General features: G+C 37.9%; 1 protein-coding gene across 3 annotated transcripts in view; it reads left to right on the forward strand.

Moving 5' to 3' along the window:
* LOC107689620 (neuronal-specific septin-3-like) overlaps window positions 1–17,766 on the forward strand; it is a 96,376-nt gene that overhangs the window by 6,192 nt on the left and 72,418 nt on the right. The window contains exon 2 of one of the 3 annotated variants that reach the window (XM_016487687.1): window positions 1,459–1,524. In XM_016487687.1, coding sequence (XP_016343173.1) covers window positions 1,459–1,524 — 66 coding nt within the window. Of the gene's footprint in view, window positions 1–1,458; window positions 1,525–6,827; window positions 7,169–15,385; window positions 15,580–17,766 lie in introns of those variants that run through there. The other 2 variants (XM_016487690.1, XM_016487689.1) reach the window with 2 other exon arrangements.

A 17,766-nucleotide genomic window follows, 5' to 3' on the forward strand; every position in this document is an offset into this window, starting at 1 on the left:
GCATTATAATTACAATTGGTGATTACAGTTTTTGAGAATTAGGAGCTAAAATTTACTTAATTATCATTAAAACAGAATAAAAAATCTTACATTTTAATTTGGAATTTTTATAATTTTATGAAAAATCATCTAAACACTCTTTTGTGAGTTGAGCCCATCTATGGAAAGGCATGCAGCTTGTTTGATCTTTGTTCTTTATGTGATCACATTTACAAGTAGCATCTACCAAGACATTCAGCATGACCTACATCGCAGTCCAAACCTGTGCAAACAGGGGACTTCAGTTTGGTCTTTATAGTTTGAGCTTTAGAGTCATCCCTGTATCTCACTGTCGTGAGATTTAAACACTGTCACTTTGCAAAACTCCAAACTGAATCACTTTTCTTGTACGTTGTCTGTACTCAAACACCCTCCTGGTGATCTTAACTTTTCGGGTTAGTTCACCCAAAAATGAAAATTAGCCCATAAATTGCTTACCCTCAAATCATCCTAGGTTTATATGACTTTCTTCTTTCAGACGAATCCGGTCGGAGTTATATAAAAAAATGTCTGATCTTTCAAGCTGTTTCATGGCAATCAGCAGGTGTTGCATGCTACAGTCCAAAACAAGTTAAATAAAATGTGCCCATCCATAAAAAAAAAAAAGCGTCTCACATGGCTCCGGGGGGTGAACAAAGTGCTTCTGTAGCGAGTTGATGCGTTTTTGTAAGAAAAATATCCATATTAAAAACGTAATAATCACTTTAATCTAGCTTGCGCTCACTGTTGTAAAGGGAAGCAGCTCCGGGCTGATGACGTATGAGTTCAGCGTTGCGCATGCGCTGATGAGTCTCTTGAAAACCAATGTTTGTTAACAGGAGCAAAGGAAGCAAAGTTTCCTTACTTTAGCAAAGGAAAACCAGTCACCGTGTACAACAGTGAGCGCAAGCTACATTAAAGTGATTATTACGTTTTGAATATGGATCGCTACAGAAGGCCTTTGTTCACCCCCCGGAGCCGTGTGAGACACTTTTTTTTAATGGATGGGCGCTTTTTATTCAACTTCTTTTGGACTGATGCATGCAACACCCGCTGAGTGCCATGAAACAGCTTCTGGATTCGTCTGAAAGAAGAAAGTCATATACACCTAGGATGACTTGAGGGTAAGTAATTTATGGGCTAATTTTCAGTTTTGGGTGAACTAACCGTTTAAGGGTTTTAGTGGCAGCACAGATTTCAAAAGAAGCAGCGTTTGATCTGTCTCTGTGTTTGTGACCCATCTGACTTGATTTTACAAACACATGCGGCACATAATTGCGTGGGCCGAGCTTCATTGCTCTGATTTCTGTTCCCAACACATCTGCTTTCCTCTGCTCCATTTCTTCTGGACACTGTGTCCTATACATCTTGCTCTATATCCTTCCTCCTATAATCAGATCATTCTGAAAAGTGTTTCTGTTATGTCTTCTGTGTTGACAGGCATTGCGAGGTCCACCAGCGGCAGGCTGAGGAGGCCAGAGAGAGGAGAGGCAACAAGTCCTACTGGTACTGGTTCACATTCACACGCAGGTTTGCTGTTGTTCGTTATTGCGATACACAGATCAGTGGTTGTCCAAAAAGCTGTGCATCCAATCAAACTGTACAGTATTTCGGTAGAAGCAGCCAAAATATTAGGTAGATGCAATCCTGGACAAGTTATGTGACAAAAAACCATGGACAATCCTATCAAAAAAAAAAAAAAGAAAAGAAAAGAAAAGAACATATACAAAAAAACTATGTTAGATTCAGCAAGGATTAACATGGTTTATGCTCTACACAGTTTATTTTGTGTGGTGAATTATTGGAAGATGAAAATGTATTTAATGTAAATATAATGTAAAAGACATTTGAAAACCATGTTGTTCATTTTATAAGTTAGTCATTTATAATAGTAAATGTTTAAAATATTATTAACATTAATACTACTACAACTATTATTATTATTATTATTATTAATAACAAAAACACCAATAATAATAATTTGTATTTAGTTTTATTTCTATTAGGGCACATAAAACTTAAGTATGCATTGCTAAAAGCATTCGCTGCACCAGACATTAGGCTCTGAATTATGATTGACATTGCTTGTAAACAATGTCAGTGCTGTTTATGGAATGCTTGAAGATACACATACAGTTAATGGAAAAAAAGGCATTTAGTTTCACATTCATAATCTTGTTTCTTGCTAAAAATATAAAATATACATGAAATGAAATAAATCAATAAATACATACTTTCAATTTTAGAAAGATAGAAGCCTTTAGTAGCAACTCTGCAGACACACATAAACACAAAGACAAAACAGATCTATAGATCTTAATTCATCTTTGTACATATTTTATCTTAAAAAGTGATTCCTGAAAAGTTCTTGCGTCATTGTGTATGACTGTTGAATGTTAAATCAACAAAAAATCATATTAACATTTAAGTTGTTTTCAAACAACTGTACGATAAACAATTTTGATGTCCAGTGAAATACGGACATATGGAACCAGTAGAGAACATGTCATACTGGTTAATGATAAATAGACCCAAATGTGTATTTTTGTAAAGAGTAATTGAGTTTTTAAATGTGTGTGCATGTGTCTTGGGGGACAATGGTTACAGCAGCTGTCTATTCGGGTTGTTTTCTGTTTAAGAAGGTTAAATATATCTAGAGAGAGAGAAAAACCACAAAGAGCATGCAGCACAGTTGTTGTGCATCTGTTGGTGCATTTTTGGAAGCGTTCACTCTCACAGTGGACAAAGCAAATGACTTCTGATGTTTACATTTATGGAAGTGTGACTTTGCACATATGTGGTTGGGTGAGCATTCACACCTTGCGCGTGTGTGTGTGTGTGTGTGTGTGGTGATATCTCACCACTGAAGCATCCTCTCTCAGTGGGAAGCGCAGTCTGCTTTTGCACTGTCAGCACGTCTGCATATGAGGGCTGGTTGAAGATCCAGAGATCTGCTTGTCAAACTTCACAAACAAAGCATACACATAAACACATGTTCACAAATGACGCACACAGGAGAAAGAATGCTAATTAAAGCAAATGTTTGTTTGTGTGCTGTCCAGGCGGTCTCACATTTAAAACCCCAGTTTTACTCTTACATAAAACACAAAACTGATTTCCTGTGTGTGTGTGTGTTTTTGTGTGGTTACAAGTATGTGCATGTGCATGTATTTTTTGGTGTGTTCATGTGTCAGCCATCAGACAACATAAAAAAGAACCTTTTAGAGAAGAGGCATAAACATAACTGTAAAAAATATATTTACTTAAAAAAATATTTAATAAAAATTTTTTTGTCTTGCATGTTAAACTTCCTAATTACGAATGTGATATAGTAAGTTTTTTTTCTTCAATATATGTTCTATTGCATAAAATATTGAAATTCACAGTATGTACTGCATATACTATAGATATAAACGAGTTATATTTATTACTATATGTGACCCTGGACCACAAAACCAGTCATAAGTCTCACAGGTATATACAGTATGTAGCAATAGCCCAAAATACATTGTATGGATCAAAATTATCGATATTTCTTTTATGCCAAAAATCATTAGGATGTAAAGATCATTAGGATGTAAAGATATTTTGTAAATTTCCTACCGTAAATATATCAAAACTTCCTTTTTGATTTGATTTGATTTGATTTGATTTGATTGATTTTTAATATGCATTGCTAAGAACTTCATTTGGACAACTTTAAAGACAATTTTCTCAATATTTTGATTTTTTTTTTCACCCTAAGATTCCAGATTTTCAAATAGTTGCATCTCGGCCAAATATTGTCCTATCCTAACAAACCATACATCAATGGAAAGCTTATTTTAAAAAATGACCCTTATAACTGGTTTTGTGGTCCAGTGTCACATATAATATTTATGATATATTATATGAATATTGTATATAAAATATATTATATGTTTATTAGGACTTAAAACACATATTCTGCATGACCATATTCTACATCGCTAATCCTACCCAATACCTAAACTTAACAACTACCTAAATAACTATGAATAAGCAGCAAATTAGGAATTTATTGAGGCAAAAGTCATAGTTGATGGTTTGTTATTAATGAGAATTGGACCTTAAAGTGTAACCATGATAATATATATACAGTCCATTAGAATATATATTTTTGCATAGCAAATTTGGCCTTGGAAGAAATTTGTGATGGTGAGATTATAAGTCTCTCTGACAAACTGTTAACTCTTAAATGGCCTCAGGCATGTGGCTACATTTACGGTTTTAAGAATATGTATCGTTTGTATTGACTTTTGGTCACTGACTTGCTGTAGAAAATGTCAGCATGTTCTGTCTTTATGTTATGCACTCAACAAATATGACATGTTGTTGGTTAGAAAGTACATCCTGGCGTCTGTTATTCAAAACAGAGTCCAAATGACTGCTTAAAACAAGAGATATTCAGCTAATGTGTGTGTAAGATGCCAGAAGTCCTTGAAGCTGTATTTAAAGCACACTGTGCTAAATTTCTTTGACTGCTCCAGTGTTATGCTAAGAGCTACACTCTGTGACCATCTGTCTGTCTATCTATCTATCTATCTATCTATCTATCTATCTATCTATCTATCTATCTATCTATCTATCTATCTATCTATCTATCTATCTATCTATCTATCTATCTATCTATCTATCTATCTATCTATCTATCTATCTATCTATCTATCTATCTATCTATCTATCTATATATATAATTTAATTACAGCCTTTGTGATTTAATAATCACACCACCTGCTGCTTCATATACTAGTCAGTGCTGAAATTTACTCATATTTGGGCTTGGCAAGTGTCCATTTTGGAATTGTTCAAGGCCATTTCACAATTCATGTGGGTCACACTTCTCAGGATGAAAAATACAGAAATCTGTATGAATACAGAAAACTCCATAAAAATATGGCCAGCAAATGTACTGTGTTACATGGTGCTTTACCCATATTTTAAATTCTGCATTTGACTTCCATTGAATTGTAGTGTTTTAGGATTGAAGGAAATGTCCTTAAATTTAACGGAAAATGTACTGATAATTTTCTGCCAGGAGATTTTCCTTTTTTTCCCCTACGAATTCTTCCCATCCCTGATTATTTTTTTAACTATTACTTTCAATTATTTACTGATCAAGCCTAGTGATCACTTAAGACCACATTTCTGAAGATTTTAAACAGCATTGTTGATCTGTAAGCTCTTCTGAATGAATATGCTGCTAGCAAAGCCTGTAGCTACAGTAAGACTGTGACTCAACCTCCCTTTGAGGTCTATGAAATGTCATGTGTTTGGGAATTTAAGGCTGTGAGTCTGGCAGTGAGTGTAGATCTATGAACTCTCTCATAGAGGCAGTATTGTTCCCGTGTTAAGAGGCCTGAGGAGAGAATGCTTTACAAATCACTACTTATCACTACTAGCACAAGATATCTATATATTGACATTTATCGATCAATTTTATTGAATTTGCTTTATTTTCTGTATTATATACATCGATATGGATATTATTGATAAATAGCTCATTTAACTCAAGCTCAATATATATAATTTTTTGCTATAAATTTCTGAGTCTGGAGTGCCTGATCTGGGCCGACGTACTTCTTCACACGTATTTAGGCTCGTCTCCCAGCTGTCTGCTCGCCAGATGACCCTGCAACCCCCCAGAAGAAAAAGCCAAAGGTCAGTCCCACTTCCTGAACAAAGATCATCCTGAATCCAAGTGCTTTCAGAAAGGGGTCTGCATTTGCTCTCGTTGAGCAACACAAAGGAAAACTCAGGAATCTGTGTTGTGTGTCTTGGCCATACTTGAAATTAGGAGCGGCAAGCGGCGTATGAAAATGTTTGTCTACGGTCTGAGTCAGTGTTCAGATGTTTGTTTTCGATCACAGGGGTGTGGTGTCCGTCGTGTCAATCTCCTCGGCCTTTCTCTCGTGACTCACCAGAGCCCTGAAAAAAATCAGAGGGCAGTCCAGGATTCCTCAAGCTGCCGAGAGGAGATATTTTGGGAAGAAACGCTCATATCACATGGCCTTGGGTTTCCATCTCACACACAATGCTGCCTCAGTGTCAGAGAACGGAGAGAGAGAGAGAGACTTCGAGACAGACGGACACAAAAAAGAGGACAATAAAAGCGCAAAAGAGCAAAGAACGCTCCATATGATCAGCACATGGGCATGCCGTAATTCTGCATCCGCTCATTATTACAGCACACGGAAGACATTAAATCAAGAAGATTGGGGTAGAGTTAAAGAGAGAGGAGGAGAGAGAGAGGGAGGGAAAAGCCAAAGGAGAGCGAGGGAAAGCAAACAAGGAGGAGAAAGTGTTGGTGCGCTGGGAGAGAAAGAGGAAGTCCAACAAAAAAGACTGGAAAAGAGACAGGCTACATGTGGCAGAGGAGCGTGTGCGCTTAACCATGGAGGGGGACAAAATCGCAGGTAAGCACACCACCATCGGGACGCTTTTTAAAGAGATTCTCCCATGCTGGAGTCTATTTTCCGCTCTTTTAACTTGCTCTGTAAGATTTCAATGGCAGCATTTTTGCTTTAGCTGGGATTTGTGACTTGTGTCGGATGCAAAAACTTGCATCTTTACACATGTTTTGTGGTTTAAATTGAATTCCTATCTATCTATCTATCTATCTAACTTCAGTCTGATTCTATCTATCTATCTATCTGTCTATCTGTCTGTCTGTCTGTCTATCCTCAAGCTGCCGAGAGGAGATATTTTGGGAAGAAACGCTCATATCACATGGCCTTGGGTTTCCATCTCACACACAATGCTGCCTCAGTGTCAGAGGACGGAGAGAGAGAGCCTTCGAAACAGACAGACACAAAAGAGAGGACAATAAAAACAAAAGAGCAAGAACGCTCCATATGATCAGCACATGGGCATGCCGTAATTCTGCATCCGCTCATTATTGCGGCACACGGAAGACATTAAATCAAGAAGATTGGGGTAGAGTTAAAGAGAGAGGAGGAGAGAGAGAGGGAGGGAAAAGCCAAAGGAGAGCGAGGGAAAGCAAACAAGGAGGAGAAAGTGTTGGTGCGCTGGGAGAGAAAGAGGAAGTCCAACAAAAAAGACTGGAAAAGAGACAGGCTACATGTGGCAGAGGAGCGTGTGCGCTTAACCATGGAGGGGGACAAAATCGCAGGTAAGCACACCACCATCGGGACGCTTTTTAAAGAGATTCTCCCATGCTGGAGTCTATTTTCCGCTCTTTTAACTTGCTCTGTAAGATTTCAATGGCAGCATTTTTGCTTTAGCTGGGATTTGTGACTTGTGTCGGATGCAAAAACTTGCATCTTTACACATGTTTTGTGGTTTAAATTGAATTCATTTAGCTTCTTTTATGACTTTTCCACCAGACAGACCATTTACGCTGTACTACTCTTGTCCCTGGTGGCGTTGGTGCTGCAGAGCAGCGTGTGTTTGTAAGATTTTCCGTTGACAGGGCTGGATTTTCCATAGGCTTTGACTGGAAGAGGAACCCGCTCATCAGGCTGTGACAACAGCCAATAAATAGAGCTGTGTGTGTGGAAGAAATGCTCTGTATCAGTGCTGTGGTGTGCTCTGCACTGTCAGCACACAGGCTTTTTGTAAATGTGTCAGGGACTCTGAGAGCTTCTAGGCCAGAAAATAACAGTGCTGTGCTTCAGCTGTACAGAAAAAAAAGTTAATACAGTATATAATATGAGCCTTTATCCTTTATCTGAGTTGACACACCTGGTGCCCTGACAGAGAGCCAGTTCCAGGATAAATACATGAGGAATGACCCTTATGATCTCCATGATCTCACAGCACAAGGTCCCAGATCACTTCTGAGATAGTTAGCCATTAGTCCAGGTGGGTCTGTAATGGATTTTGCAGGAACCGGGGAAGAGAAAAACAACAAATCGGCATGATCTTATTAGAAATCTGGTGTTTGAATGTTAAATGTGGTTCTAGCACACATACAGTATATATTGTATGTTTGAAGATAATGTATAATGTATGAAATGCATCACAATTAAACTCTAAATTTATTACCAGTCACTTTTATCAAAAATGACTTACAATACAGGAACTAGGCCAATACCACAGAGCCAACAATATTCATAGTGCATAATGGCAGGTTTTAATAGAAAGATAAACGCTAGAGCAGAGGTGAAATGCAAAGATGAGAATTGTGTGTGTGTGTGTGTGTGTGTGTGTGTATAAGTGCCTTTGTTTAAGGTTGTGGAGTGGTTAAGTGCCTGCATAAGAGGCGTGTCTTCAGCCACTTTTTGAAAGTTGTTAGGCCGATCATTTGACCAGAGAGGAGCAGAGAGGGTGAAGGTTTTGGAAAGTGACTGAGGGACTTGCTGTGATGGAATTTTACAATTTTAGGGACATGCAAATTTTACAAATTCTTTTAGGTTTATAGGACGTTGAGTTAATGGATTTAATAGGTTGATTTATATTGTATTTGAGCAATGAAATTAAAAGGCATTCAAAAGACATCATTTTTGCTAACGAATGTGCCTAATTTCGAAGGATTAAACTCATTTGGAAGGATTCAATCTACTCAAGCCTAAACTGATAACTGAATCAGAACTTAATCATTTCATTTTCATCTAGTTTGGCTTTTTTTGTTTTGCTTGTTTGATGGCATTCAGAAACAATACTTAAGGACTGTAAATCTATATAATATTGTGATTAAAATGACTGTGACTATACATTTATCTGCATATTATATTTTTATATTGTCAGGATATGGTTAGGTTTAGGGGTAGGGCTCAAAAATATCTATAAAACAGTGAAATATGATAGTACAGTATAGCAGGGATTTGTGGTGATTTTTACATTTCTAAATCTGTGTATAGATAAATATTTTGTTTTATATTATGTCATTAGTTCCATATTGTGCATTGTAGTGTATACCATACTTTTTGTATGTTTAAACATTGCATGAATATCTACTAATGAGATCAGGCTGGACAAAGAATAGTCTTTACAAAAAAAGGACACACCATTGTACAGTTTTGATAATACCAATGTACTTTTTTGTTAGTGGAAATCTAGTGAGTAGTGTAAGAGCAGAGCTGAATGAACAAATTCATTTAGAACATTGAATCAGGGCTGTGTAGACGGATGGACAGACTGAGAGAGAGAGAGAGAGAGAGAGAGAGAGAGAGAGAGAGAGAGACTAGAGGAATGGAAAACAGGAAGTGGTGAATAAGAGAAACAATGTAAGAATGCACCTTAGTCTGGATAGATGCTTTTTAATTGAACAAAGGTGTGAGGGATAAAAGTGCCGTTTAATGTTTCCCACTGTCTTAGTGTCTTAGGTCACATCAAATTTTCACAACCCAAGGTTTTGTCCACTGCAATTTTCAGGGATAACATGGATGAAAGACTGATGGAGGACATATTTCAAATTGTAGTAGGCCTATCATTTTCATTTGTGTCGAATTAAAAAACACAAATGCACTGAAAACGATGTGTGATGACAGAAATATTCAGGACTATATACAGCCGTCCAAGTAACCATAATGCATTGGTCACAGCATTTAACAGCGAATGATTCCTTGAATACATGCACACACTTGTGTCACTTCCTCAAAAAGCAACAACATACTTTTACAACATTTGACTTGATTGTGCATCACTTAACAGAAAACAACAGACTGCATGTCACAGTTGACCTTTGTGGCTTCCTTTCTTTTGTATTTTGATCAAGAAAGATGATAGAAAACAAAAGCATTGAACACCATAAAGAATGACAGGGTTCACAGTAGGGCTGCACAATTAATCAAATTTCTAATCGCAATTACAATTACAGATGCCACAATTACATAATCGTTCAAAGCAGCAATTAATCGTTCATAGTCCACTTATGTTATTCTGCATGCTTAAGATGCTTTTTTTTTCTTTCTACATGTTTTTTTAGGGTTTTTCCATTGTTTTAATTTTAGTTTTAGTATAACATTATAATATCATGCATATTTTTACCTTTTTATTTAAAGAGAAACCAATCCGATGTATAGTTGACATTTGAGGCTTAATACTATAGAAAAGCAATAAAGGTTTTTCAGTTAGTGTTTTCAGCTTGTTTATTTTCGTATAAAAATATGGCATGCCGTTGCTTCAAACAAAGGTGTAAACAACATTCATTTAATCGTAAATTAATAAGCACAATTATAATTTCAAAGGAATAATCGACAATTATGATTTTTGTCATAATCTTGCAGCCCTAGTTCACAGCCATTCTTAAGCCAAACAATGAAATATAACGATGTGACTGATCTTTTCGAGGGGTGGTGTCAGGTCTAGTCTTGTCTAGAAACTGTACTCCTGCTGTATTTTGACTCACTAAACATGTTCTGTGTTGGTCAACGTTGTTCTTTTACCCTCCCCCTTCCCCTTTTTCATCATTTTTCAAGTATTTGCAGGACTACTATAAACACTACTCAGTGATGACTCAAATGTGTCAGTGAATTATAATTTTAAATCAATTAATCAGAAAGACCCACCCAAACAGAAAACCACCTGTGTTTAATGATTGCACTTGCACAACAATCAGTGTCTGGCACATACAGAATTAAGACTGAACCTATAATTTTAATTACTCTCAAGAAGATCTTTGCTCTCAATTTGCACTAAGAGACAGTTTTTAAGAGACATAGTTTTCAAGTGTTTTTACACTGGCAGCAAATCTCTGTCCAATTATTATAATTTTTTTTTTATGTTTCACTTGTAGTTTGGACATGTAAGCACATGCAAAGACATCTCTTATTTGTGAATTAACTCTGATTTTCAAAATTAAAAGACCATTAGAAGATCTAAATGTCAGGGCATGAAAACTTAAAGGGGTCATATGATGTTGCTAAAAAGAACATTATTTTGTGTATTTGGTGTAATGAAATGTGTTTATGCGGTTTAAGGTTCAAAAAACAATTTTTTTTTACACATACTGTACATTATTGTTTCTCCTATATGCCCCGCCTTTCTGAAACGCGTCGATTTTTACAAAGCTCATCGTTCTAAAAAAGCGAGGTGTGCTCTGATTGGCCAGCTATCCAGTGCATTGTGATTGGCCGAATACCTCAAGCGTGAGACGGATATGTTACGCCCCTTACCATATTGTGATGCCTTGTCCTACCCGGAGAGATGAGACAAAAACATTGAAGCCCATTATAAACGAGGCATTCGTTGCATCAATGTGGGGACATAATTATGGATTATAATGACTTATACTGTCTTTTTACGCGTTGCATCGCACCGCGTAAACATAAAACCATGTCTGCATTTGTGATCGGAGAAATGACAAACAACAAGCCCTACTCTACACTGCCCAAAAAACTCACTTTAAATATAAAAAATATAAAAACTCTTTAAATATGAAAACGTACTTACAGGCTGTGAGTCAGAACAGCCGGCATTGTAGTCTACTCTACCAGGATCAGGAAACAGTCCTCCATAAAATGTGCTGCACACATCTGAATATTTGGGTTGAAGTGTTCTGGAACAGTGTTGTAAATACAACTTAACCACTGATTTCTAGTCGTGTCCACTTTTGGAAGGCCAAACAAAGTAGTTTCGCTTTCACAACGAAACACACAGCGTCTTCACGACATGGCGGCGACAGCAACAATAAAGTTACACCTTCTTTCTGTCAGGCTCTGGGCCAGGTTTTGTGTGTGTCTTTGCTCCCTATCTGCTCCATCGTCCAGTTTCTGTCTTGTGTTTTGAGTTCATTGTTCCCAGGTGTTTCCAATGTTAATTGTCATTAGTTCCAGGTGTCCCTTGTCTTCCCCTCATCAGTTCCTGTGTATTTAAAGTGTGTTCTAGTTCTTGTCCTTTGTCAGTCGTTAAACGTCATCCTGTCCTCCTGATGTGTCGAGTCCTGTGATCCCCAGCCTTTGTTTAATAAACCCTTTTGAGTTACTTTACTCCGTGTCTCCTCGCTCCTTCGTTCCCGTGTTCCTCGTGTGTGTGAACTGTGACACTTTCTTTGCATGAACATTTGGGCGGTGTTATGCAAATCTTCCCAGATAGTGACGTAGACATGTGGGGGCGTGTTTAAACGAGGCGGTTTAGGAGGGCGTGGACCAGTCTTAACTTTTATAAAGAATATCTCTTTGGGTTTGAGACTTTAATCTTTACAACTTTAGGGATCTTATCTATTCACAAACACTCCAAAGAGAAAGGAAAACTTGAAATCGCATCATATGACCCCTTTAAGTTAGAGCATGATGACATCATATGCTGTTGACCATATTCGTTGGTTTAGTGTGTGGCATTACGGCACCTGTAGGGTAAACACCTCTCACACAGTACAGTCAGGTGCTGACCCTGTATTTCAATAGCGTATGTAGCATATGCTCATACTCTGAGGATATATAACTACATCAATATACAATATCCTTTAATCCCATTATTTAATCTCTGATGAAATTATAAATATACCAAGGGTGTTAAAACCTTGTGGACTAACGATCTCGCTTTTCTGTCAACAGCCAAAAGAGTCTCACATCTACAAAACATCATGTACTATATAAAAATCCTTCACACAAGATCAAAACAGGAAGTAAATTGAAGTAACAAGAACCTTCAGCAGAACCCCTTCTGTGTGTGCATGTAAAAAAAAAAAAAAAGACAGCCTTCCTGTTTACATGCAAACAGTATCTGCTAAAGGTAGTGCACATGCATTTGGAAAGCTTTGATCGGGGTGTAGTGTAAACTTATAAATACTTGGCCACTTTGTAGCATATATGTGTGTGTGTGTGTGTGTGTGTGTGTGTGTCTGTGTGTGTATATGAACGAAATAAAAATAATATCTATTTCTTTACATGTAAATAACACGGTGGATTTTGAAAGGAACTTCTATAAATGTACTAATTTATTTTAATTTTTTTAAATTTATTTTAATTTTTTTTTTGAAGTTGCTCTCAATACACTTTTCATCCCTAAAAACTATCCACTTGGCACGTTGGTCTGAATGATGATTCTGGTCAGATTTATGTGCCTTCTGAGAACAAAGGTTACAGGTCCTTGCACATTCTGCTGCTCGTCTACCTCACAGGCAAAGAAACACACTGAGAGAGTAAATCTGAGTGGACTCCACTCCAGATGTTCTGCTGCTGGAGAGTGTAATGGGGTCCAGGGAGACACCAGTGCAGATAGCCTGACTGGTGATCTGAGGCAGTGTGTAAACATGCAGAGGCTCAGGGAGGAGGAGAAGGACACTGCAGCTATGCTTAGGCACTAAATTTACAGTTCTACAGACAATTCATACACATCTGGAGAATAGCAACACGAATGTAATGTAAATCACATGCTACTTACAGGTCCCACCTAAATGGAAGCCAATATTCAAGTGATTGTTTACATTTTCCAGTGTCAGGGATCTCGCTCTCTCTCTCTCTCTGTGGTATGTCGGTGTGGAATGAGTTATGGCTTCTGACAGCATTTGTTTACAGAAGCCTCTTTCAGCCTGGTACAGCTCTCCACAACACAGCATGTGAGATCTCACCGTATGAAGAAGGAATTATGCCAGTGTTAATTATTTCATATCAGTTTCTACATGCAAGAGTTGGTGCTAGAATTGAGACTGGCATTCTTACACGAGTGTCAAACACCACAAACGTTTGCGCATATTGTGTGTTACAGCGACATCTAGTGGTTATACTGCTCTTTTTAATTTTATGAATGAACAATTTCTGGGAATTTTTGCGTGTATGGTAGTGTGTGAATGTTGTCCAGAATTGTGTCACAGATGACAGTTAAATTACATAGCCAGCATTTTGAAAAAGTAGTTAGCTACATGCTACAAGCTAATTATCTACACACTTCAAAAAATTGTTTTTTTAAACGTTTTTTTTTTCACTTGAATGTTCAGAAATACAGTAAAAAAAATCTTTGTAAATAATATGGTAAAATATTATTTCAATTTAAAATAACTGTTTTCTATCTGAATATATTTCAAAAATCATTCTAATATTCTGATTTGCTGCTTAAGAAGAATTTTCATTATTATCAATGTTGAAAACAGTTGTGCTGCTTAATATTTTTGTGGAATCTGTGTTTTTTCAGGATTCTTTGATGAATAGAAAGTTTAAAAGAATTTTATTTTAAGAATAAATGGTTTATAACATTATAAATGTCTTTGCTGCTTTTGATCGATTTAATGCATCCTTGCTGAATAAAAGTATTCATTGATTTAAAAGAAAATCTTAAAACACCTTGAAAGTTTGCTACAATTATATGTTTGCAATAAATTATCTATACAGTAGTATATTGTTGTCAAATCAGGAATATAACTAGAGAAAATGAATTATGCTTCCTTCTGAATAATAAGCAAATTAGTTAGGATGTCTGGGTGTACATTACTTGATCAAATTAATATTCATGAGTCAGTCTGACAAGGTTAATCCATATGCCCCCTCTGAAACTTTTCAGATCATTCCTATTCCTCTAACAGACTCTCTTCATCTCCTCCCTTACCGGATTTGTGTGGTGTGTGTATATGTGTGTTTGCAAGTCTGTATACAGAAGGCCTGGTGTTTGCATTAGACATGCCTGAAGAGCTGTGAAATCTGCTGTATGATTAGTCGCATACAGCTTGACTTTCCTGTTTTTGTAGGCTCTAGCCCATGACACTTCAGACCTCAGTGCAACAGGTCACCCTCCATCTCATAGAATTTCCCAACAGTCATAGTGTTACAAACAGTTTTTCCATTAAAAACAGATCGAATCTGTAAACAAAACCAGCTCTTCAACTGTAGCCAGAGCTGATAATGTCTGAATGAAATGAAAACGTTTAGCAGAAGGTGTGGGGAGAAACCAGCTCTGATGGAGTCCGAGCTGTAGATGAGGTCACGGATTTATGACACCCCATGGCCTCAGCCCGTCCTCCCCTCTGCTACGAGGAGCACTGGTGGCCTCAGGCTCGAATTCAGGAAACTACTGGGGAAGTCGCAAGCGCAGACGTGCTCTCCTCAGGGTTGTGATGAAATATGTGCCGCTGCCCTCCACTTCTCGCACGGACCGAACTCTTCTGAACTTCTCCGCCCACATCACCCAATCCAAATGAGCTTAATCTAGAAATACTCACGTTATCTCTTCTACGATTGCAAAAGAGCCTGGTTTCGGCACGTTCGGGAGGCGGGTTGGAAAGTAAAATTTGAGCATTGACTCAAATAACTCATGTTAGAAGCCAAGCGACTCGGTCAGAGAGAGAGAGAGAGAGGGAGGAGAGAGGGAAGGAGTGAGAGAGTGAAAGAGAGCGAGTGGGGGTGGGGGGTTGTCATCGGTTTCTCATTCTGAGGTCTGCTGTGTTCAGAGAGCTGGAGGAAGTGGGAAAAACTCAGTTGGTCCTTTCAGAAAGTCGTGGGCTTGGATCTGGGGACCGCTCCGAACGCTTTCTCTTTTTTCCTCCCCCGTTACCTCCTAATTTGGGATTTGTTTAGGAGCTGGAGAGCACAAAGTCTGAGAGAGTTTCGCCTTGCAGGGAAAGGTCGCTTTGATCCCGCAGAGTCAGCTTCAAAATGTCTGATTCCAATGTCAATGCGCATTTGGAGGGAATTATCTCAGACTTTGAAGGTTTGTTTTTATTTTTTCATTATATGATTCTTTGTAGTTTATAAAGAAAAAGTTGAGTTTTAAAGTACAAAACATTCATCAGAATCATTTGAAATAGTTCTATAACTTTTAAATTTTCACTTCAAATGCAAACAGTCAACATAAAGCTGAGTTATTATCAATATCTTTATATTAGTGTGTGTGTGTGTCCCTGGAGTCTCTGTTTCTATAGCGGAGTGTGCTGTGGTTGTCACACAGGTCATGTGGCCGTCTAGTGATCTGTGTGTGTGTGTGTGTGTGTGTGTGTGTGTGTGTGTGTGTGTGTGTGTGTGTGTGTGTGTGTGTGTGTGTGTGTGTGTGTGTGTGTGTGTGTGTGTGTGTGTGTGTGTGTGTGTGTGCGTGTGTGTGTATTTGTCATACACAGTACGTGCTATTCACTCTTTTCTGTAGGCTGTACACACAAACAGTCATGCATGACAGGAAACGTCCTCACTGTGTTAGCACAAATGCAACTTTAACCATCAGCACACTGGCCATCATACCTGGCTGCCGTCCGTTCCTCCTGCTCACCTCCTCGAGCGGCACATCTGTATTTCTGTTTTTAAATTTTCATCTGTGTGCTCCTGGCATTGATTTGCTCTGTCACCCCCCCCTTTCCTCTCTCAACACCTCTCATCCAGCTGCGAGAGACCCTGACAAACGCACACGCCTCTCATACACGAGACACATTCCACTTGTCTGGATTTTCAGTGTCATCACTTCTTGGAATGCGTTTTGTGCCAAATATCAGGAGGTTAGAGGACAAGGAACGGCATGCGGGTCAGGGCAGGGTGGTCTTCATATGTCAGCTGATGACCTGGTTCACCCAGACAAGAGGCTTTAGCTGTGCACCAGGCCGCTTCTTCATGGATATACACTTTGTCTCAGAGAGAAAGAGATACTTGAATGGATGAGAGAGGGACAGACAGAAAAAAAGCCAGACAGTTTGCTCTGGCTTTGAGCTAAAACTTACAGACAAATGAAGGAGGAAATTCCACAGAAAGCGCAGAATTCTGCGGGTGCCGAAAATGGCAGGTTTGCCAGACGAGGAGTTTCACCTCAATTTAGAAGTGTCTTTACGGACCTGAATGGAGCTGTGCTTCTCTGACAAAGCCAAACATTTGACTAAACGGCAAAATGTCTGGTCCACATTGCAGCATATTGTAGCTAAGAACTGTTTACGTAGACGGGGAAAATTCCGGGCAATACTGAAAGCGAATAATTATTTTCATGATATGGGCGATAACAATACATAGCTGATATCAAAATTCAATACTATTTCATCTATTTAAATTAAAAATAAAGCATTAAATCTAAAAATTAGTTGTTTTAAATTCTATGGGTGAATTTAGGCATCATAACATTGTAGTGTAAAGTATGAAAGATGGATATTCATTTCGAAATTGGCTAAAGATTACATTTTAGCAACAGTGTTAATACATTTTTAGTGCTTTTAAAGAATAACTTGAGTTAAAAAATAATAGAAATGAGCATAAACAATTAAATATAAAATTTTGAACGATATGATATGCATGCTTAATTTTGGCAAATAGCAATATACCAATATATTGTGAACCTCTAATAATATGTAAATGAACAAACCACAGTTAATTTGTTTTTATGTGCAATTTAGGGGTGGAGTTATTCGACATAGACTGGTAATAAAAAATAATTTAAAGCTGCAGTCCGTAAGTTTTGCCTCTGTCGCCATCTCTGTTTGAAAACCTGCAATTGCAGCTGTGTGCGGAATTATCTAGCTTGCGTGGGTTGTGCGGTTGCACGGCTCCAGCGCAGATGAATCTAATGTTTTGAGGAGTATGTGTGTTTGGCAGTCAGTCACCGCACCGGTGTGGATATTCACTGTACTTTGCACTCACAGATTCTAGCCTACATCTTGGAATATATGACTCAAATAAGCATTTTCACCGTATGCCATCTGAACAAGTAAGTAACTAGTCTGCCACGTTTGTTCTGACCAACTGAGGAAAAAAGCATTACCATAAATCGCGCTACCAATGGTGGGGATTAAATCTAAATTAGCTCATATCACATCAAACCGTGCAAATTATTATTATTGTTATACTTTATTCACCTACCCGTACCACTGAAATTAGAAAAATGTATTATAAGCTAACCGTTGTGAATCGGGCTAAAGTAAGGCGATAGTTT

This window comes from Sinocyclocheilus anshuiensis, unplaced genomic scaffold (assembly GCF_001515605.1).
Source record: "Sinocyclocheilus anshuiensis isolate Anshui unplaced genomic scaffold, SAMN03320099.WGS_v1.1 scaffold813, whole genome shotgun sequence".
NCBI classification, from domain to species: Eukaryota; Metazoa; Chordata; class Actinopteri; order Cypriniformes; family Cyprinidae; genus Sinocyclocheilus; species Sinocyclocheilus anshuiensis.